The sequence below is a fragment of the Falco naumanni genome, chromosome 14, assembly GCF_017639655.2.
Source record: "Falco naumanni isolate bFalNau1 chromosome 14, bFalNau1.pat, whole genome shotgun sequence".
In the NCBI taxonomy this organism is placed as follows: domain Eukaryota; kingdom Metazoa; phylum Chordata; class Aves; order Falconiformes; family Falconidae; genus Falco; species Falco naumanni.
In genome coordinates this window covers 4,311,129-4,333,625 of record NC_054067.1, presented here as the reverse complement: position 1 = coordinate 4,333,625, position 22,497 = coordinate 4,311,129, and the positions used below count along the sequence as shown (strand labels likewise).

The 22,497-nt window shown below is 40.2% G+C and overlaps 1 protein-coding gene and 1 long non-coding RNA gene across 2 annotated transcripts in view; one reads left to right on the top strand and one right to left on the bottom strand.

Moving 5' to 3' along the window:
* The first annotated feature begins 971 nt into the window (after positions 1 to 971).
* LOC121097595 lies at positions 972 to 17,889 on the top strand. Its single transcript, XR_005831012.1, has 3 exons — positions 972 to 1,504; positions 2,245 to 2,345; positions 17,801 to 17,889. It is a non-coding gene; the product is annotated as an uncharacterized LOC121097595 (long non-coding RNA).
* Positions 10,121 to 22,497, bottom strand: part of CHRDL1 (chordin like 1) — a 45,329-nt gene continuing 32,952 nt past the window's right edge. The window contains exons 8-12 of the mRNA XM_040614726.1: positions 21,205 to 21,379; positions 17,697 to 17,891; positions 15,787 to 15,954; positions 14,524 to 14,613; positions 10,121 to 13,258 (exon numbers count right to left, since the gene is read on the bottom strand). Coding sequence (XP_040470660.1) covers positions 13,128 to 13,258; positions 14,524 to 14,613; positions 15,787 to 15,954; positions 17,697 to 17,891; positions 21,205 to 21,379 — 759 coding nt within the window. The 3' untranslated portion in view covers positions 10,121 to 13,127. The remainder of the gene's footprint in view (positions 13,259 to 14,523; positions 14,614 to 15,786; positions 15,955 to 17,696; positions 17,892 to 21,204; positions 21,380 to 22,497) is intronic.

Genomic DNA, 22,497 nt, shown 5'->3' with positions numbered 1-22,497 from the left:
AGAAATGAAATACAGGAAAGTATGAATCCCTCACAGTGCAGAGCTCTCCCTCCCTCCTACATTGGCTTTAAGTCTGTCAGCTGTCGTTTGTCATTGTTGTTAGAGCTGGCTGAAAACTGTCCAAATTTTATGAAAACTGTCATGACCTTTTTTCCTGACTTGACAAATAAAAGGATGTTTTTTCAGGGTGGGGAGAACTGTTATTATCTCTAGTGAAAGCAAGTTTATTTTTTTAAAACTGTTTTAATGGTTGTTGTTTCTATTTTGGTAGATCTGTGTGTATGGAAAATGATGCCAGAATGCTAACACTGCATACTGCCAGAAATCAGTTCTGGTTTGCTCTTTTCTTGCTGTCCCATTATAAAAGTGAAATGATAAGGGTTTTAATTATTGATTTTCATATTCCCAGGAATTTCTAATCTATTTTTAACACTCTGGACTCCTGTGTGTGGGCTCCTGCAGCAGTGTTTTCAAAGACTGCTGGCAGAAGAGATTTTTTTTTTAACCAGTTTTGAATTTACTGCTATTCACTAGCTCAAAGAAGGAGAACAGCAAGGATTTGTTAAGATCTTGGGGTGTAGCTGGTTCCTGGTGGTAACTTTCTGACCTTAATGAAGTGGCATGCTCACAGCACATCCGTACCTGTTTTCCTGGGGAACCTCTTGCCAACTTTTGCTGTGTATTGAGGCAAATCCATGCTACAGAGAATTGGTATTGTTTTTCCCCCAAATCAAACATATTGATTCTATAAATGGTTCCAAATGAAGATCAGAACATATCTAATACAGAGCTATATTTTCAGATGGCAGAATTAATAAATGAATGTGAATTGATTAAGAATTACTTAATGAGAAAACTCTTGTGTTAGCCACAGTTTTTGGAATTTGCAGGCCAGAGAAATGTACAAAATAAGAAAATATTTCTCCATGCAGTTTCTGGTGAGATTCTGATCTTCCCAGAGCTTTGTAGATATCTTCAGACCCCCAAAAATGAAATCCGATGATCCAGCTAAATTCTGGGATTTGCATTTTTGGAGTGAGACCACAATGAAGTTTGAGATGTCTTGTTTGCTCGTTTGAGCATGTGCTGGGGGTGATCTGCTTGATGGCAGTGAAACTCGAGCTGGAAAAGCTGGGGTTTGGCCCAGTGTAGCTCTTATAGGTAGGACTGGCAGATCTGCTATCTGCCCTTTTCCCCAAGGGCATCATGCCATTACTATGCCCTATATATTGACATTTGTGAACAATTTAAGGGAATCGTTTTTGTGCTGTGACCAGGCATGTGGCTGTGAATATTTCATAGTCCACTCTAATGGTTGTGGTGTGGGAAGTATGTCTGGAAATAAGGTTCACCCTACAGAGGAAGTATGCCAAATGTGGAAGCCAAGACCACAGCAGAAAGGCTTGCATGCAAACAAACAATGAAGTGCTGCACAGGAAACTGCTTAAAAATTTGCAAAGTCAATCCACTGGAGTTGCTCAGCAAGACACAAGACAAGACTGGTGTAGTGGTTTCTTCATCCTTTCTTTTCCATTATAGGTCCTTTCCTCATGTTTGCCATCTGCACAACTGCAAAAGTTCTCTTTCCTGCCCTCCTTTGCTTCCTTCCTTCTTACCATCCCCTATCAGGAGGGAATCTCTATGCCTCAGAAGTATAGATTTGAGGAAAGCAGACTAACCACTCACAAATACCCACTCTAAACCCACAGGTGCATTGTAGGAGTTTCAGTCATTGTTTTGCCTCGTTTTATTTCTCCTTTTATTCTTCAGGCTAACTTTTAAACAGTAACCCTTGCCAATAAGATGACAGAAAAATCCCACTGTTCTCCAGTTGCCTTTAGCATTTTTGAGTTGGTGGCCAAAACTAATTGAATTTGTGGAAAGAGAAAATAATGACAAAAAATGCAGATGAGGTAAGGGAGAAGGTTCAGGGACTGAACTAGAATATAGATAAAGGGCATAAGATCCTGGGAATAGTCAGTTCCAGAGTGGCTTTGACTCTGTTAATGAGTGTGAATTGAAAAATGCATATTTATTATTGCCTTTTTAATGATATGGTGTGTTGACAATGTAACTGTCACCTAGAGGCACTTTCCTGACTAGCAGGATATGCTAACGGGACTAGTGCTTTCCCACTTCCCCCGGTGTACAGTGTGACACTGCCCTTTCTCCTTGTAGTTACGCTCTTTCTTTTTGGCACAAGTTTATTCAAAATGATCATCTGTCACCACTGCCTTTTCACAGATATTATCAACTGCATCAGATGTTTGAAAAGGAATGTGCTTTGCAGTCTGAAGGGCAGAGGAACTGAAAGGCAAGGACGACTGACAAGCCTAAAGAATACGGTAAGGCCTGTTAGCAGGAGTGATAGGGGCAGGGAACAGAGTTGGGGTGAATGGTATGGGGCTGAGACAGCTGGGCAGAGCCAGAAGCAGAAGGCAGAGTGCAAAACGAGTGCAGCTTCAGGAGCGAAGACTGTACTGAACAGGAGGAATATCACATTGATATATGCTGTACATGAAATTGAATTAGGTGTGGTGGTGACATCGGGATGATATAGTGCTATGCTACAGCTTCTGCTCAGGCACATGGATTCAAGTACAGTAGAACTCCCTACTCCCCCCTCCCCCCAGTAAATCTGCCTCTCATATAATAAATTAACAGGTTTTTACAACTTCCTGGATTCTTTCTTGCTGAGTTTATCAACAACATTTTGGCATATTTTGGTAAGGAAGAAATTAGGAAGGTTCCTTTTTCATTGAGAAAATGAATATTTGAACAACGACTCAACATAGAAATTATGTGTATGCCTACTATGATATTGGATGACTCCTGTAGCTATCTTCCCCCCGTTCCTGTTCCCCTTGGTGGGGTGTATGAGCTGTATCTCTCCAGATACAGCAAGGAGCAGGTGCTCTTGTGGCACGTCATCTCGGTGAGAGTAGGTTGTGCGTAATGGGAAACATGATCTGATGAGGGAGACTTACAGAGGGAAGTGGGATCATAAAGTACTTGGACTTCAACTCTTGCAGGGTACCAGGGAGATCCTCTCTTATTGTAATGTGTTGGTTGTTGGTTTTCTTGCCAACCTTCCAGATTTTACATAGAAAGCTTGTACAGTGACAGAGCATTTAGCTTTTTGATAAAGATGCACAACTTTCTGGCATTCTTGGACTGTCTTCTGCCATACTTGTGGGTAGGTTTGGAGTGTTTACATGGCTACCACTGATTTGATTCCCAGAGCCCACTAAAATGGAGCGTATTTCAAAACACTTGGCTTCTGTTTGGCAAAGGAGAAATTAATGGTAAACGCCTCAAGAAAGTAAAAGCTTTAGTTCTTTAAAACCCAATTCCCATTGGTGCTAACTTCCCTTTCATTGCAAGATAATGAACCTTCACTTCTGTTATGTGTCCTCACCTTCAGCGTGGGTTCTCTGCATATGTCCCGTCGTGGTCAATTATCTGGCCGGAGAGGCCCACAACAGCAAAGACTATTGCTTAATTGTTGTTGTGGGATCCTTATGCAATGTGCAGTTGCTGGGGCTCATTTACAATTCTGACACATCCAGTGCGCCCTGCATCAGGAGTCCTGTGAACTGGACAAAAGTTAGAAAGTGCCAGCGCAGTTCCTGGCCAAAAGCTCATTAAGATAGACATCTCCTGCTAGTGAACATCACACAGATGACACAGACAGCTCACTCCAAACAAGAAACATTCTTTTGTTCTGCCTTACTAGGGCTTTCGGATAAAAAGAATTTGAGGCTACTCAAAGGACCAGCTGTGATATGAAGCGAGCAGGTTTAAAATAGCTCTCAAGGGCAGTAAATGCTTAATGATCAGAACTTTCATTGCTCTTGGAACATTTGAGGAAACTCAGCCAGCTAAAATTTTTGTTGATTACTTTAACAGAGGCCCTTTGTTCATATTATCATGCAGAATAATTAAGCCAATGCAAGCAAGTCTGCTTAGCTATATACATAATTAAAATGTTAGGCTGTGATTAAATAGACTGCATTGGCACAGAGATTACCTATTCACTTCATACAGGAGTTTCATCACTGCCGTAAGATTGCTTTCACCCTATTTTATTTGTTATTATTTTGGAAAAAGTAATTTTTATGTAAGATAGTGGAAGATTATGTGTTTCCAGTGAAGAGTTAATGGTATTTTATAATGGAGAAAAGAGATACAGGCATATCCAAAGTAGTTAGCTTATAGGGCAACGTTTAAGATGTAAAAAAAAAAAAAAAAAAAAAAGCACATCAGCCTATTTTAACTTACTTAAAGGCTGATTTTGAAGGAGTTATGTCAAATTTTCTCATTTCCTCCCTGATTTTGCCATCTCCTATGCAGTAGTCAACCTTTAAAATGAAACTTTTATGATTATGTAGCACCTGAAGCTTTGTCAGAAAGGAAACGCCTTTGATCTATAAAATATTTTAATTAAATGCACTTTCAACTTCTTGAACTACTTATTTTAAGTCAAAAGCTTATTGTCAAACATTACATCATTCCATTCCAAGCCCAATCACCAACTTTCTTTTGGGATATTCTCTCAGTTGGCAGTTAGTGAAAATAACACTTATGCTGTTGGCAGGGGCAGACTGGCTTTTCACAAGTTTTTGCAGAAATAGGCCAGTATCTGTTTTGATTTCCAGGGTAGCAGAGCTGGAATTGTATGGAGTTTCTCCCAACTAGGACACCAAGAGTTCTTAGGAAGCAGTTTTTGGCTCTACTGCTTTTTTCTTGGTCACAAAATCTTGTTTTACCAGATTTTTTTTCAGAGCAGAACAGGTACAAGAAGGTGTCCTTAGCTCTAGGAATGGAAAGGTGCTGGTAGAGAGGAGGCACTTGACAGAAATCAGGTTATTTTGATACAAAGGAGAAGTCTATATTTTTGACCATTTTTTGTTAATGTATGTTAAGTGACATATTATAGACGAGTAGCAGTGGCTTTAAGATAGGTTGGCTGATTAAGGCAGCCCCAGAAGACATGCTGGGGTTCACTTTGACTACCTTTCATGTATTAGACCAGAGCAATCTTTATTTACAAGCAAGGTTTCTGGACGTGTTTTCTGAGATGGAAATAAAAGCTGGTCTGCTGGGTTCATCCCGTTGCCCTGAAGCAGAACTCGAAGTGACAACCACTCCACTCTACTAATCCTCTGAGCTAAGCAGTCCCCTGGGAACCTCTGTTTGGAAATCTATTAAGATTTCACAGGTTGTTCAGCAGCAGTAGCAATGAATGGTTTGCAACGGTTCTGAAACTGCAATTTAAAAAGAAAATGTGAAGATGAGAAAAATCTTTCTCCTTACACTTAAAACGGACAGTGTCATAATTTTCCTAATTTTTCTCTTGTGCTTTCTGTCCAGATTGAAGTGCTCGTTCCTCTGTCATGTCAGATGTCCCTCTAATGTGCAAACAGACTGATATACATAGTTTGAATTGATAATTTCCTTTTAAATCCTACTTGATGTATCTTTTTCTACTGAGTTTCACGAAAACCTGCAGAGTTTATCATGACTATTACATAGATCTATGGGGAAATGTATTTTAAGGACACAGTGGCAGGCAGTGAGTTTCTGGTACATTTGAGCTGTGTTATCAAGTATCTGGAGAAGGCCATTTGGCTGTTACTGGATTCTTGGCTTCAAGAATCTCCCAGAAGATTGATTTTGCTGGAGCTTCATTCTAGAGGTACTGGTCTAGCAAATGCTCCTTTCAATAATCAGACAAGAAGATAAAATGTCTCTTAGAAATATACTACTAGGTGGAGACGCCAGGAAAAAGAGCTCCAATTTTCAACATTTAGTATTCAAATGCAGTTTTGCAGTTGTCAAGAGTTTCTCTGCCTCTCAGTTTCTCTAGGGTTTACTTAACTTCTTGCTTGAAAAGTAAGTTAGTTACTACATTTTCTTAGGCACTCTATGTATTAATATGAGCTGTGATCATTATGAGCATGGTAGTTATGATAGCTTTGTCTTAATAAGAGTGATCTCATCATGGACATAATTCCCAGCACATGCTAACTATAAAGAAAATGGGAGCTTCTTACAGGCTGATGTCATGGGAAGAGCCCAGTCTCTTCAGCAGGGACTCATCAGTGCAAAGTTCTCTAAAAGATGTCTGGCTTTGAGTTAAGAAGAAAAATCAGGATGGGAAAAGCTGTTTCAAGTTCTTAAATCTCTGTATGCTTTGACCATTAATATCAATTCAATCTTCCAGTTATTTATAATTGAAAAATACAAAAGACTCTAGGCTGAATGTTCTTTGAATTCATAAGTAGGTCTGCATTTTTTTCCTCTCACTTGTGAAAACAATCCACAATTTATAAACTTAAAAGTCTTTCAAATACTATAGCAGCAGCTTTTTTGTTTCCAGAAATTTAGCACATTTGCTGAAGTTCAAAATAACTTCTTTTTTTAATTTTAATTTAGACTTGTTTATAGTAATTTACATAGTGTGAAGTGAGTGAGAAGGGCTACTGCTAGGATTTGGTTACATGATTTTACAACCAGTTTGCCTTAATGTAAATGGCAAAGTTAAATCTGGTGGGTAATCAGTTCTGATAGTAAACATCCTCTTATGTTTTTTAATGCTGTCATCGGATCATTTTTGAAAGGATGCCACTGTCTGGCTAGATCTAAACCCAAAAATTCTGTAGGACTTAGCTTATGTGAATATATAATATGACATTCAAAGCAAGGAAGTATTTTCTAATAGCACAGAACTGAAACCATGATCTTAGATACCAAAACACAATTTTCTGGAACATATCCTCACTTGGAGCTGTACATGTGTCTCTAAGAATATTTTTTTTGTTAACAAAATAACCATATTTACACTCAAATCTTCCTTTTTCTAGGAAGAACTTTGTGAAGATTGATTAGTTGGTGACTGTTGCTTATTAGTTTGACATAGTTATACAGCTGTAACTATAAATACTCATACATAATGTCTTTTCATTTCACTAATGAAAAAAATGGCTGAAGAACTCACTTTTCTCGTTTGATGCTTCTACAGCATTTCCCATTTCATCCTGAGTACACCACAAAAAGTTTATTTAGCAACTATTTCAGTCTCTGCTGAACTGCAGCTACCTCAAACTGCATATTTAACAAAATACAACCTAGCCATGCTGCACAACACTTTAGCACAGGAAATGAAAATAAATACTATATTAATTTTGAGCTAAATGTTTTAATGAGGAAGTCTGAATCTTCCCATCTAGAAATGTGGAACAAAAATACCCCAATTCATAATCATTAAGCATCACTTGACTCCTATTTATGCCTCTAAGATTAGGACTCGAATTCATTGTCTCATCCTGGCTGTTGGCAAAGGGAAGAACTGATCTGGGGCAGAACGGGCTGGAGTAACGGTGTTGGCTAATGAACATTAAGTGGCTGGGGATCTGTCTGTGAAAAGTATAAAATGTACCTTTGGTACACACTAAATAATAGAGCACGCTAAAATGTGTTTAATGCAGAGACACTATGTATCAGTATGAGTTCTCCAGGGACTCGTTCTTAAAGAGATTGGGAGTTTCACTATTTACTTCAGTGTGAATAGAATGCAGTTTTAATTTATCGTGGCCTTAACACTTCTGATTTTGTGGTGTTGGCATCCTGAAACAAACACACAAAGGAGAGAGAAACAGGAGAAGTAAATCTATAGGGGACAGAATTGATCTCGATGGAGAGATCAATCAAGGCAAGAATGGGTGCTGTTTGAGAAGTAGTTAGCTACACCTAAAGTGTAGTGTGATGTATTATCTCTGTCTCTTGAGCTGAGGTCATTTGAGGACAGATTGGGAGTTTTCACTTTGAGTGGTAGTGAAACCAGGCTCGCTGCCTTTTCTAAACATGCTGAACTGTCATCCGGTGCGTCTACATTAAAAACTGTTTTGCCGGTTAAAATCAATTATTTGTTTTTGCTTTGGATGCTTTGCATTCTTGCTCACAGTTGGGTTGGTGCTATGTGAGAAGGGCAGGGTTGTGGGTTCATACTCATATACGCATGCAGTTGCAGACATACTTTACACAAGAAGTAAAACAGTCCAAAACCTCAGATCAGAAGATGAAGACATTTTTCAAACCCCAAACAAAAGCAATAAATGGAAATAAGGATTAACTTTGTCAATTTTCACCCCTCCCACAATAAATCTCCAAAATCTTGGCTTTTATCTTAGATGGATAACACAATAGGCACCAGAGCACACCAATATTACGCAAATACTTCATGTGCTATCAATTATTTTGGAAGTATTCATCATCTGAATTGTGAAATGGTTTGACCTTTTTTTTTTTAATGAACAGTGTATGAAGATGAGAGTGTTAGGCTGACACATTCTTTCTCTTGAACTTGTGTGCATATATTAAAAAGTAATTTCAGAAGAACATAGCAGTGAACAGGGCTCTCCTCTCAGTACCCCACCCCTCCCGGCCTGCGGAGTCGTGTGGAGTCAGGGGTGATTTGTGTTACGTGAGAGAGGAATAGGAGTGAAGTGAGGAATAAGATTTAGTGTGCTGCTAAAAAGCATTTGTAAGTTATGAAATCAAGAGAATACATTCCATGGAGATGCAGCTGTGCAACCCTGACTGTCGGTGACTTCCAGTCTGCAATTGCTAGGAAGGCTAATGCCCCTCGCTTAGTTATGCTTGGAGAAGGGGGCTGGTACAGGAGGAGAGCAGAGCAGGTATGCATGCCTAGCGCGTGTCCTCGTGGAAGGGATTCCTGTAACAGACGCCTTGCTAAAATAAAAATGTGGCCAAGATGAATATGCAGGTTGTGATGAAATAGCAAAAATTAATTTCATTAAGAATTTCCAGAGACATCTTGAATTTCAGATTTGTTGTACTTACTGGTTCAAAGTGATATACTGCGGTACCACTTTGAACAATCATCTTTCCCAAGGCCGATACTCTCCATTTTAGTTACCCTGCTAGCTGTGTGTGTTACTGTTTTACGCTTTTCCTTATGTTTCTGAAGACCATCTCTTTTTAGTAATTAGCACAGACTGATTCCATCAACATTTCCCCAATTATTTTGAGCTTCAGAATATGTATTGCCTAGAAAGCACTATGTCCTTTACTGTTCTCTCAGTTGTCAATGCTTGATTTCTTCTTTAGTTGGTTTCCACATATGGATGTCAATGGTTTGATTTTCAAAATTAATCATGCTGGGTAGGTGAAAGCTGAATTAAATTGGGTATTTCCCAAAGGTCAAACATATCTCTGGGCAGAAAATCTATATATCTCCTCGCATACCATTTTTGCTGTATTAACCAGTCCTGAAAGCAAACAGTTGTGGCTCCTGAGATTAAACAATTTAAATAAACTGGTAGTTTGAGCATCCTGCTGAGCCTTCTAATCTGTATGTTCATGCTACCCAGGTTGTGATAATTTCTGTAGTTTTTCAATTTAGCTTGGGTGAGTGCTAGTGTAAGTCGGTTTGCAAAATTCCACAGAAGACATTCCTGAGAGAAGACCCAAAAGAATGAACTACTGCAGCACTGGGGACAAAGCTGTCCTGCTGCAAGTTTATGTGTCTGATTTTCAGATGTAGAGAGCAGTCAGAGCTCAGCGTCAACCCCATGGATGCTGAGTTATGGCAAGCTTTCACTGCCTTGGTCTGAAACTGACTTAAATGGGAGCAGCATTACCAACCCTATGGATTAACCACTGCAGCATGTTGCAACAATTAATTAATTGAAGAAAACTTGTCTGTGGAGGGCCACGTGATCCTGCTGAGTTCACTGGGATTCCCATGTGTGTCCTCCAGAGCTTCTCAGGCCCAGCTGTAAGCGACAGTAGGTCAGAACTGCTCATAACCTTTGTGTATCTCCTAGGTTTTTGATAAACTGGTATCTGAGGTGCACTGCTTAAGTCCACATGGTTCAACCTCACACTTAAAGCTCTAAGGATGCGGGTGAGTGCTGAAGCCTTTCTTTGCACCCTTGTGCAGCAGTTTGAGCCTTGAATCTGCCTCTTCCACAGCTCAGTGCCTGATCCTGCAGCAGGCAGCTCTCACAGGGCGCTGGTGCGGGCTGCCAGACTGCCAACAGGGAGCTGAAGGCAAACAGCTTCACCAAACGGCATCAGGCACGAAACGTCTGCGTTTATTATCAACTTCAGAGTTTATTAATTTATCAAACCAGGTCAAAGTGATACAACAAGTACATAAATAAGTACCGTAACAGACATACATCCCATGAAGAGAATGACAAACATGACATTGTGTACTTTGTTGTCTTAAGTGACCAGAAACTGGAAAAATGCAACACTGCATTTTACTAAATGGTGCTTATGAATTCTTTTTTTTTTGTTTTTCTTAAAAAGTGTTTATTATAAAATAAATACACAATCTGGATTCCACCTGTCCTGTCACAAATACAAAAAGCAGGTTGCTGCCACCGCCTTAAAAAAAATTACAAACGCTGTACACTTTCCACTTAGTCTGTTTTCACCAGCTACTGCTACAAACAGACGATGCCTGTGAGGTGAGAAATCAATCGCTGGTCTTCCCACCACATTGCTACAGTTCCTCAGAACCTCTTCCTTCCAATGCCTTCCCCAAAGGATTGATAAGGTTAATTCGTTACTTGTTAGAAGATTTATAATAAAATCTTGCACTTCTGCAGCGCATTTCAACCCAGTAGGTGCCACATGCCATGGGTGTCACCGATGCCAAACTGTGGCGTGCAAGGACACGCGGCAGTAACTTGTAGGGCCGCGAGGCCTTGGGGCCCCAGGCCGGGCAGCTGCAGCCCAGCCACGCACAGGACAGGCCAGGGCCCTGGCAAGGTGCTGGGACAGTTCGCTCAGCTCGGCTGTTAAGGAACAGTGACACAGGACTTGTAACGGCCCGGTGCTGGTTAAGGCGCTGTGCTATAGTGTGGTGTCAGCGCCGTCAGGTGCCAGGCCCCTCTGAGGGGAGCGGAGGGGCCGCCCCATGCCAGGCACGGCCGGTTCCAGCCGGTTCCAGCAGCCCCAGCGCCGGGGCCCTGCCGGGCTGGTGGTGCCTCGGGGAAGGCGCTGAGGGAAGGGCACCCGGGGCTGAGGGGAAACCTGTGAGGAACGGCCCCGCCGCACCCCGGGCTGGGGAGCGGGGAACCCCTGCCGCCTTGGGGGGACCCTGGGGAGCTGGCTCGCCTGACAGGAGCTGCAGCCATGGGGGGCCCACAGAGGATTTCCCTGTGGCTGTGGAGGCTTGGAAGGAGACTCCGGTGGCTCTTACTGATACCAGGTGAGAGTATTTTGTTCTTGTAAATCCAGCAGCTGCTGGAGGAGCTCCCTTTTTAGTGTGTTTTCCTGTTAGACAGTGGTCCATGTTGAGTGCTTGGTAGAGAGGGAAGCATTCCTAAACATTATCTGCTCTCTGTCCAGGCCTTGGGACGGCGGGGTCATCATTATATACAGGCAGGATCACTGAGGACCTGAGAGCACCCTGTATGTATTCTCCTAATTCCCCTCGGTCTTTCCTGCACCTTCATGCCTGTTCTTCCTCGCTCGCTCCTCCTTGCTGAGGGGCCCTGTTGCAGGCCTGGGCCCTGCAGCACGCACCAGGGCCTGAGCAGCAGGGAGGAGGCTGGCCCTGGGGCCTGCGCTGCAGAGGGGGGCTGCCAGGGGTTGCTGCTCAAGACAAGGTTCCCCCCAGGATGGTGAAGCTCTGCCTGAAATGGGCATTCAGCATTGAGCTGTCCCACACCTTCATCCCTTTAGAAATGGGGACGCCCTGCAGTGCTGTCACTGGCAGGGTGACAAACCCCAAAATCCTTGCTGTCACTGTTGATTTCACTCCCCGTGAAAACCCAGCCCCTGGCTCAGGCCATTTCCATAAAGCTTTGTTTCCTAGCCTGTGTTTGAACAGCAGTATTCCTGTCTGCTTGTGGAGTAGAAAATGGGAGCAAAATCAGGCAGAGTCACTTGCTTCTTGGGATTTAATCCAACATCACAGCCACGGAGGCAGTGCAGTATTTTGGTGACTCTTCAGAGAAAACATTTTTTAAAGTATACTTATACTTTTTCTGCAGATGAGAGCCACCTTTCTTAAACACACTGTAGACAGGCTATACTAAATTTAGCAGAATCTCTCAGATTTGTTTTTCACAAAGAACAGTTTTCACAGAGCTGGTGTGTTCTGAAGGCCTGCTGTAGCTGTTCAGTGTTTGTCATGGGAGAGAACTGTCTTGAAGTGTGAGAACCGAGAGGTCACCCTCAGAGAAATGCAGATTAGGTTTGTTAGAAATCAGAACAAATAAATTAAGTACTGTCACAACTTTTAAGGAGTTATTAATCGGGAGGTTTAACCCTCTAGGTGTTTTGAAAGTACTACAAGTACTTCACCACCTTCTGCCACATCACTTTAGAAGGCAGTTTATCAGCCAAGAACATGTGTTAATAGGACCCAGAAGAATGAAGTTATTAGCGCTGTGATAGGGAGCTAACACTTCACATTTTTTAGAGAAGTGGATGGAGGAAACAGTGAAAACCACTTAAAAGCGAACATTTGCTCAAATTGCTACAAAAATACAGTGATTGCCACTAACACCTGCTGTTCAGTTTATGGACTCAGTTTGCTTAACTACAAGACATCATCCCAAAGGCAGGCTGCTTAACAGTTTGTTAGTTTAAAAATGGTTTTTATGTCTCCAACATAAGTATTGTATCACTTGTATTTTTCCTCCACTACTAAAAAAAATCCATGAGTCATTTCAACACCAGAAATGGTATAAATTCAGCACAGGAAATAATGCTCTCCATAGCTCCTGCACATTTATTAGGTGTCCTTCTTTTCATTAGTTTGAATAACTTGCCAAATAATAATAATAAAAATGTTCTGTTTTCTCTTTTTAACTTGTAAAGAAATGAAAGTACAGTCTTTCTTTCTCCTTCCCCCACCAGTAATACAGAGCCTCCTAGTCTTTTGGAGGAGATATTTGAACGGTTGACACAGACCACTACACATAAAGCAGCAAATTTGCTGTGCATGATGTGAATAATTACTGCATTATAGTTTTGGTTTTTAGGGCAACTGTTGACTTAAGCAAAATAAGCCTGCAGTCCAGCTGCAGATCCAAGTTTTCATAAGTTTTCTTGTGTTTTTCCCTCCAGTGCTGTCTCCCTTAACAGTGACCCTTTTCAGACTTTTCAAGGTACAAAACCTTTACCAAATCCTCGAGCTCAGTCCTGCACACTCTGCTTTCACACATTTGGCTGATCTGAGCTTCTCCCTCGCTAAATATTTTCCACTGGCCTGAAAACAAAAATACAAAGGAGACAGATACTGACTTAGAAAAGAGCATAGGGAACTGTGAAGACATTTACAAGCACTCTCCAGACCAACTGATTCACAATGGTCAAAGACAGAATATCCAATCCTCCCATGGAAAATATTCAAAGTATCTTATAATCACATAACATATTCCATGCAGAATAACTTTGTTGAAAATAAGAAACAAGGACCAGAATATTATTCCTTTCTTTGATTAAGTAGTACTGTAAGTTGAGCCTATTTATTCAACTGTTTATGACGTTGGATACTCTTATGACAGAGTGACGTGAAAATTTAACTCTGATGGTAAACCAAAGTATTTAAAAGTTGGGAAACAAGTCTAAGTGTCTCATGCACTGGGAACTCAGCCTACCTGTGTGTAATACAAACTGTGTCTGTTGGATATTAATATTTCCATACATTTTTTATAATGTTAATAGAAATGCCCACTGTCCTGATAACTAGAATACTGTATTATAGATAACAAAGACAAGCTTACAGAAGGCTGACAGCATAAAAATTAGGAAACTTTTTATATGAAAAGGTGTCTGCTTCTCACTAGGTCTGTATTATCAAGAATATATTATTCCTGGGATAAATACTTCCTTGCCTGCTTAGAGACCTCAGGAAAAAAATGCCAACTTGTAACGCAAAAGAACTGGGAGCTAAAAATGTCTATACCTTAATTCAACTATCAAATTAAGTGTCATATCCCAAGCTGGATGAAATAAAAAAAAAAAAAAAGAAATTGAATCAGGATTGATTAAAGAATTACATATCCTTTCAAAAGGCAGATTTTAATAACGAAGAAATTGTTAAGAACATAGGAAAGGCTTCTTTCAAATATAACCTACATGTATGTAGAAGAACTCCTTTAATCACCTCTGAATCTTTTCCCTTCTAAATGACTTTCTAAAAAATTGGGGTAACTTGACACGTTACTTAAATCCAAATCCTGCTGCTGTGCTCATCTCAGTTGTATTTCAGATTTAGGGCAGTATAGACAGAAAACAGCCTATATTGTATTTTATCAAAATACAGGAGAGCAGGACAGCATGGACATGAACTACTGTTCTGTGTGTCTATATTTTAAATTGCTATCACCTGATTATTTAAATCTAAACTTATAAAATATTGAAGCCATGTACTGGAGGAAAATTAGTACATCTGTGTTGAGTAAAAAAATGTTTTTCAAGGCTATGATTACAAAGAGAATAGAAACTTGAAAAGGTCAGAATTTTACTTACTAGGTGTTGTCCTTGTTATCTGCTTGAAGTAAGGAAGTTCTTCAAATTCTCTCTTGGACACTTTTTCAATATAGAAGTGACGCAGAATCCCTTCAGCAAAGAAGTGAGAAGTACAAATTACTGGAAATGTGCCTGTTGTTCTAAACCTGGGTTGCTGTCCTGCCTTTATGTAGAAATACTGCCATGTCAAGTCACCTTGTGAAATAATCCTTACCAATTACGTGGATTTTGAGCCTATTGTTTTTTATTCTGTTTCCCACCCCTTTTTTTTTTTTTTTTTTTGCTGCTCCCCTGTAAATCCTTGTGTGGATTTATGATTGTGGAGAGTTTGTGAGGGGTGTGAGAATTAGCCAATTCTTTTCCAACACAACTGAACCCTTCCTTAGCATGAATAAAGTAAGATTACAACAGAAACCGAAATCCCAGTGTCTTTGGAGAAAAACAGTATAATTTTGCGGGCAGATGCCATTTTGCCTGTTGCTAGCTAGCAGACAACCACGCTATCAAATCATCACAAGGCTTTGTGGCTTCTTGAACACATGCATTAGTTATTAACCATCCAATCCTCTGTGCTTTCTTTTCTGCTCACACTTGGGGCTTGGCTTTGTGCTTTAAAGTGCATTCTAGAGATGAATCACTTCTGTGTAAAGGGCTGCACTATATAAGGGTTTCCTATGAGGATCATATGCTTTTTCCTTAAAGAGGATGAACAGAGAGGATTTTTAGGAGGCTGAAGATAATTTTTATTATACTAAAAGTTCAGGATTTGCAGAAGTACTTAAGCTTCTGAATGCTTTTCTGTTTTTTTTCTAATTTTACCAGTTAGTCTAGTAAAAGATATTGTTTCCATCCTTGACACATTTTTTGCCTGTATTCTACACCACCATGGGTGTAGCAGCACTAAGGCAGATAGGGCAGACTGATTTCACTGGAAAGCTTTTTGGTCCATCCTAAATAAGAACCTCCAGGTGCTTGGTTGAAACCCTACTACCACTTTCTCCGCAATAAATTACACAGGTATTACTTACAATCTGTTTGTCATTGGGCTTTTGCTCAAAATGAAAGGCAGGAGTTCGCAGAACTAGAGTTTTGTGTGTTATTAATGTTTTTTGTGCAGCAAAACTTGAGTATGTTGGAAGTGGCAGTAATACCAATATCCTAAATAGCCAGAACAGCAGTCTCAAGACACTTGGATTTGTAAAATGTCTTGGGATTTTAATGGAAGTTGATACACTGTTGAAAGAAAGAATTTGCTCAACTCACCTTTTCTAATTGTCCACACATGTATTTCTATTTGAGGTGGCTTTTCAGTCTCTACCGCGATTTTTCTGATGGTTTCTCCTTCCTCTGTGAAAATGGATTCATAGACGGGAAATGTCTCTTTCCCACAGAAGTAATCTTTGTTGTCAAAGGCTTGACTTGGCACTTCTTCTGTTTAAAAAAAGCCCAAAACACATACTGCAGCTGTAATCAAGTCCTCCAGAACATACTTGGCACCAATAGCCAAGCAAGTTTAATTTAAAAGTAGAATTTTCACTTGTGTGGCCACTTAAATCCACCTCCAGCTAAGCCCCAGTGTTTTGTACTGCTAGGTTCTGATGGCCTGTCTATGGTGGCAAGACAGTACTCATCTTTATAATCCAGTTTCATAAGGAAATGAGCTGTGTAAAAACCACATGGTCAGTGAAATGCCTCACAATTTTTGAACCTGTTGTCCACTTTTCAGGCATATTTGAAATAATGGTAGAAGTCTCAGAGGTAATAAAATAACTAATTGAAAATCGGTGGTTGGGCAGAATGAAGAGACCCAAATTAATGCTTTGCGGAGGAAAAGGACAGAGAGAACCTCCAAGGTTTGCATTTTGCTTGGCAGCAACCAGCTGACCAGCACAAGCCCGGGCTAGCCACAGTGCACATAATCTCTTGCCCATCTGCTAAAGTTGTAGAACATATAAGTAGAAATTGTAATTATTCTGTTGGTAGTTGGAAGTTGGACAAGCATGTAAGAGAGATGATGCAACTCAGAAACTGGGACTGCTGTTTGTGGTAAAAACTAATAATTAATACATCTCCACACACACAAGACAGACTGCAGGAAGAGGTTCAGTTTTCTTAAAAATTGGCACGTAGAATCTCAAAGAAGAAGACCGTAGCTTTCTTTTTGCTATTAAATTTTCTATTGAAGTCTGTCAGCCAGGCTTTGGTGACTGTTCTCATCTCAAATGAGCCCAATAAAAACTGTGGATCTCGGATTCAGAAGTATCCAACAGGATCTAGACACACATCTCCTGCCTGCCTACTGCCACTGCATTGTGCTTTTTCCCAGTAAGCAAGGCTAGCAAGAGAAAATGGGAAGTGCGCATTCTATGAAGGATTTCTAGATATGACTGAACAACTCATTTCCATAGAGCATTTCTGCCCAGTGCATCACCAAACACACACAGAAATGGACCATCCAGATTAGAAGACTAAAGGCACAGAAGGGAACTGGACACCCCTTTACTCTTTAGATCGTGTGCAACATGGCTGGCTGTTTGGCAGACCATCAGCAGATTCATATTAGCAGATTTTTCACTAGTTGTAGGCATTGATTTTAATAAGTAGTACCTATGTAAGTTTATTCGTTAGTGCAGCACAGAAACAATGCTAGATTTGTGATAAGTTATTACTTATTTTAAGGATTAAGTTACATAACTGTTACCTGTGAATTTATAATCAGGGGTTTTGAATCCCTCTGGTACGTTTTAAAAAGCAGAAATTATATTATCTCTGTGCAAATTTCACAAGCTAGAAAATGAGTTGAAGGTTCTGTGGGCACTGCAGTGGGGGAAAGATGGTAGAGTCTTTTGACAGTAATGAACTTTCTGTGTATGTTTCTGTAATATTCTCTTTGGAAATGAGTGTCAGGAAGTCATGCTAACAGTAGAGAGAAAGGCAGTGACTGATCAGAACATACGTGCCCAAGGCAGCAACCCGCCATTTGAGGAACAGCAGTGAACAGCAGGGCTGGCCAGGCAGCTCTGCCTGTCTCACACGGAGAGCTCTGCACACACATGAGAACAACAGGCATAGCTCTTGGCTGCTTTCATCAGATCTTATCATGACCAGAAGGCTTGAGCCAAGCCCCTTCACATGCACAGCAAAAAGGTGGTCTGCGATCAACTTTGTTTTACCTGGACAGACTTTACAGCATTTTCCTTCTACTTTCTGAGGGTATTTGCAGGGATATTGTTCTGGACAATGAATTTTCTTACATTCTTGTTTGGTGATGTTGCAGGTGCACAATACACACTCTACGATTCCAAAGGCCCGGAGATTAGGATGCCAAGATTCACCATGTGAGTATGTTTTGCCATTTGAGACACAAACTACAAAAGAAGAAAAAAGGAAGAAAGAGTACAACTGGAAAAGGTATGTTCACTGGCTACCTCTCTATGAATATTCATTTGATTCATGCACATTTGTTTAAAGCAGTGTCTTTATACATAGTTTGTTAGTGTCTCTGGCCCATTTCTCTGCTTGTTAATTTAACTTGGAGTTTTGCTGCTGAAAATGACCCTGAGCCTGTGATCACCGTTTTCTGAGAAGTTTTGCCTTGATTCCAACTCTGCTGACACAAGTGTCCACCACTGTTTTGAGGAGAACAGTGAAGGTGGCAGAGTCAAGTATTTGACTAGCTCCTCTCCAGTGCACTAATTTCAGTTGCACATCATTAACCAGGTTACAAAACTCACTCCTCCTTCCCCTCCTAATCTCAGTCCACACACGGGACACAGCCCACTACATTGGCTCTGCCTTCTAGAATTGAATCTGCAGATGACAGGATTATGACATTTGCTACTAAGTCATCTGCACAACTTTTCTTGCCATTAGCTGAACACAGCTTTTGCAGCGAGAGCCCTGCTATCAGCAGGATGGATTAGTGCCACCTGGGCCTTTTACTGCTTTTGAATGACAGTTCCTGCTAAGCAACACAGAACAAAGCAAGGGAATGTTGCAAAATGAAGTTTAATGGCCTTTGTGGAAATATATATGTCTATAGGTATACAGAGACATTTGGCTTTTGGAATCACAAGAAAACATTAGCATGAAAGGATGCATATGGGACTGCATTCCAATAGAATCTAAGCACCTCAGAATATTTATTCATCAGTGCCCTTGGGAGACAGAGAAATACAGATGACACAAGGAGAGCAGAAGCCAGTTTGGGTCACCCAGCAGTTAATGGGAATTATATCACTTTACACCATGTTTGCGTTTGTCCTATAAACCTTACTTCTTTCTTTTTAAATATTTTATAAACACAAAGAAAAATGCAAACTAATTCTAACAAGGTGAAAGAAAGGACACTGCCTGATTTCTAAAAGCAACTAAAGGGAAGCTGGGATATGTTGTAAATATTTCCAATTCTTCTAATATGCCATCATTTTTATTAATGCTTTTATTTGTAAAATATGTTCCTATTTTGCCTGTAACTTTCAAAAGCAATTTAATTTTTATCTGTAATCTGAAATTTACATCTAACTGGTAACAGATGTGACCAACTGGCTTATATTTTACTGAGTTACTAAGATTTATGGGGAGTATTTTTTGCAATGTATTGTCTTTCATGGGGTTATGCTATCATTTGGTTTATAATTTGCTACTTTTTAACTCTTTCTTAAGACACATTTTTATTTTAGAGGTAGGAAACATCTTTTTTTCTCAAAATCAAAGTGTTAAGTGTATACTAATAATATGGGAGAAAAAATTATAAATGAGAAAACTGGTAAGTACTCAGCCACTCAGCAATCTTGTTACATGCTTATTTTATTGTTATTATTAGTTGTATTTATGCTTTAATGGATTTTTTTCCCCAGCTAGAGCTCTCCAGATCCTTTATGGACATAAATATTTCACAATTTCTCTGTGACAGGGGAAGGGATAATACATAACTTTGTGTAGATAAGTATTTTGTTTTAAGGGTTTGTTCAGCACAGAGCAGTTAAGTAATTACCTGAGGTAGCAGATGAAGCCTCCAGTAGAAGCCAAAATACACCAAATAACTCCTAGTTCCCTGATGCCCTGTTTTTAGTTCTCTTCATGTTTAGAATGATAAATCTGTACCCGTGCAACTGCACAGTATTTGCATGTCAGGAGAGTTGTTGTGTGTTTATTTTTTAACGTGTTGAAATGTGTCTCAAGGGATATGTGCATTAATTAATACAACACTTGTTAATTGCACAAGAACAAAAGAAAATACACAGTCAGCATTCCTTTTTTCCATCATGGGGATCTCTCAGACACTCTCCAGGCAGCAAGTGTCTGAAGTTGCGGCAGTTACTATATACTGCATCCAGAAATATGCTGTTCGTCTGTATGCTCTTTATTTGCTGAAGCAAATCAGTTAGAAATTGCTTTGATGATGTCTTCATGTGTGAATTACATGTCAAAGATATTGCACTGCATGGAGATTCCTGCTCCTAGATTCAACATAAAACACTGGCATGATCTGAATGTTTTTTCATGCTTGTTCAGGTGGATAATAAAGATCCTATGGCCAACATTCCTTCTGTTAGTTAATACCTTAAAAGATTAGTTGGCCCCAATACAAGGGCTTTTAACTCTTTGTGGGTAGTTTCTCAGTGTGTACTGACTGGTATTTGTGGACAGATGCTCTTTCGAACATGCATTTTTACAGCTATTTCTTCTATGGTTTCTTAGGCCTGTTCCCGCAGACCTCTGTTCACCAAAGTGCATCTACTGTGGGAACTGAGCATCCCACCCTTTTTATTGCGCAAAACCTCCTGTCCCACTGACTGGTGAATTGGTATTTTCACTCTACTTTTGTCCTTCCTGTTATGTACCAGCAATACAGCTTAGTCATGTTTGGGTAAGGTTTGCGTGTAGGCTCAAAGTTCTGCTGTCCCCAGAATGTAATATGCACTGTATTATAGTATCAGAAGGCACTAAAGGATTCTTAGGGTGAGATTCATTATCTTGGTTAACTTTGGCACTTTACAGCTCAGGCATCCAGTACAGGCTGCCTACTCTGTCTCTAGTGTTAGCCAGGGAGGAGGAAAAGCACCCCTTGCATCCCACTGTCTCAGGCCACTAGCTTAAGGTGGGAGAAGTCATGATATTGTCTTTCTGGAGAATAATTTGCTAAGTCTTGGGGGCAGAAAACCTCTTGATACTATGGCAAAACTTTATGGTCTGAGATTTGTGGGACAGTTTAAACACATGCTCTTTACAGCTAGTAAAGTTACAAAACAGGAGACAGTAAAGAAAATAACCACAAATAATTTCCTACTGGACAAGTCACTGTGTGAACAAGTTAGCAAATCCAAAGGCATCATGGTGTCCTTTACGGCACAAAGTGCTCACTTCCCGAGTGACCACTGCATGTGTTCTCAGAATCATGTAGCACAATCCCACAAAGTAATTCAGGGAGCAACACAACAGCGTAGTGTCTTTGCAGAGTGAAATGCACTGTTGTATGTATAGGCACAACTGATCTCAGTCATGAGCTAATTTTGCATCCTTAATAGCTTATCGGGGTTTGCCTCCCTGATTTGCATTGGGTCTCTTGATACCAGTGTGAATTTCCAAGATTCTGCTGTATATTTTGAGAAGTCTTTTTGAGCTATAGGTGATTGATTCCTGACTCATAGTAATACTATAAGAAGTACTTGTATTTACCTCGTCCGTGCTTATGCTTGTTGTTGATGACGATTTGTACAATTGTTCCTGAAGCTTGCTGGGGATCCGGTAGAACTCCACGGTTACTCCTGGCATTGGGAAATCGTGGAATGTTGACTACCTGCCTCGCTGAGCTGGGTGACAGGTCATAGTGGGAGCGATGGTATGAGTGTCTCTGGAGGCAGAGAGCAGGAAAGTAAATGTCTCATTCCAATCAACATGGGGGAAAAGGCTGTACTAGAAGCTTAACACAGGCATCATCATTACGTGTAATGAATGGCACCATAATAAATAAAGACCATTCGGGTTTTGCAGACAGTTAACACAGTAATGAAGTCATCTACACATAGGTAGTGGTAACGCATCTCACCAGACTGTACACATCAGTGGTGTCTTTATCTAAGCAGGTCATCTGAAGTCCCTAACCAAGTCAATGGACAGAGAGGCCATTTTAGAACCTGACTTGCTGTGGATGTTGTGCATGTCTGTATCATGAGGAGATGAATCACAACCCAGAAATACCTATTTTTATCCATGTATTAAAAATGGTGTGCAGAGCTAGATACCTACTTTACTGTTGTCTACTCTGCTTAAAGATTAGATGAGAAGAATTGTAAGCCTGTCTAGTTTTCCTCATCAGAATTATTTTCTGTGGGGACTTCAGTGGCAGAGCATGTCCAGAATGACTGTCCAGCTTCTTGTTTCCTTGCAGCTTTAAACTCTCATGCATGGCCAGTGGTAGGTTTGCACAGACTGAGCAGAACCTCACTAGAATCTGTCTTACAGACTGAGAAACCTCATTTTATTTGCAAAGGAAAGTAGTAGTAGTAGTAGTGTGCAGTGTGTTTTCTACAGCAAAAACACTTGTTTTCAAAGAATTACTTTCTGAAATACCCATGAAGTGCATGAAGGGCTAGTGTATATTACAGCAGTTATTTTAGAAGGCATGATTCTTCTCACTGATTCAAAGACCTGTTGGTTTATATATTTAGGTATAGCACTTAATGCTTAAAAGCTCTTCATATTCTCTCAAAATGCTGTTATAAAAATAATCTCTTGAGGAGTAAGTGGTTAATGGATACTTTTAGCCCCAGGGGTAGTGAAGCCCCTAAAGTAAATACATACAAGTGTATATGTCAACTGGGAAGTAAGTTTTTGCAATTACGATTTAAAAGTAATGCTTGCATGGCAAACAAGATGCTGTAGGATTTTATTCTTACAAAGCATATACAACAAAGACCAAATCCAGAACCCACAGGAGCTCATGGGAGTTTAATTCATCATTATTCATGA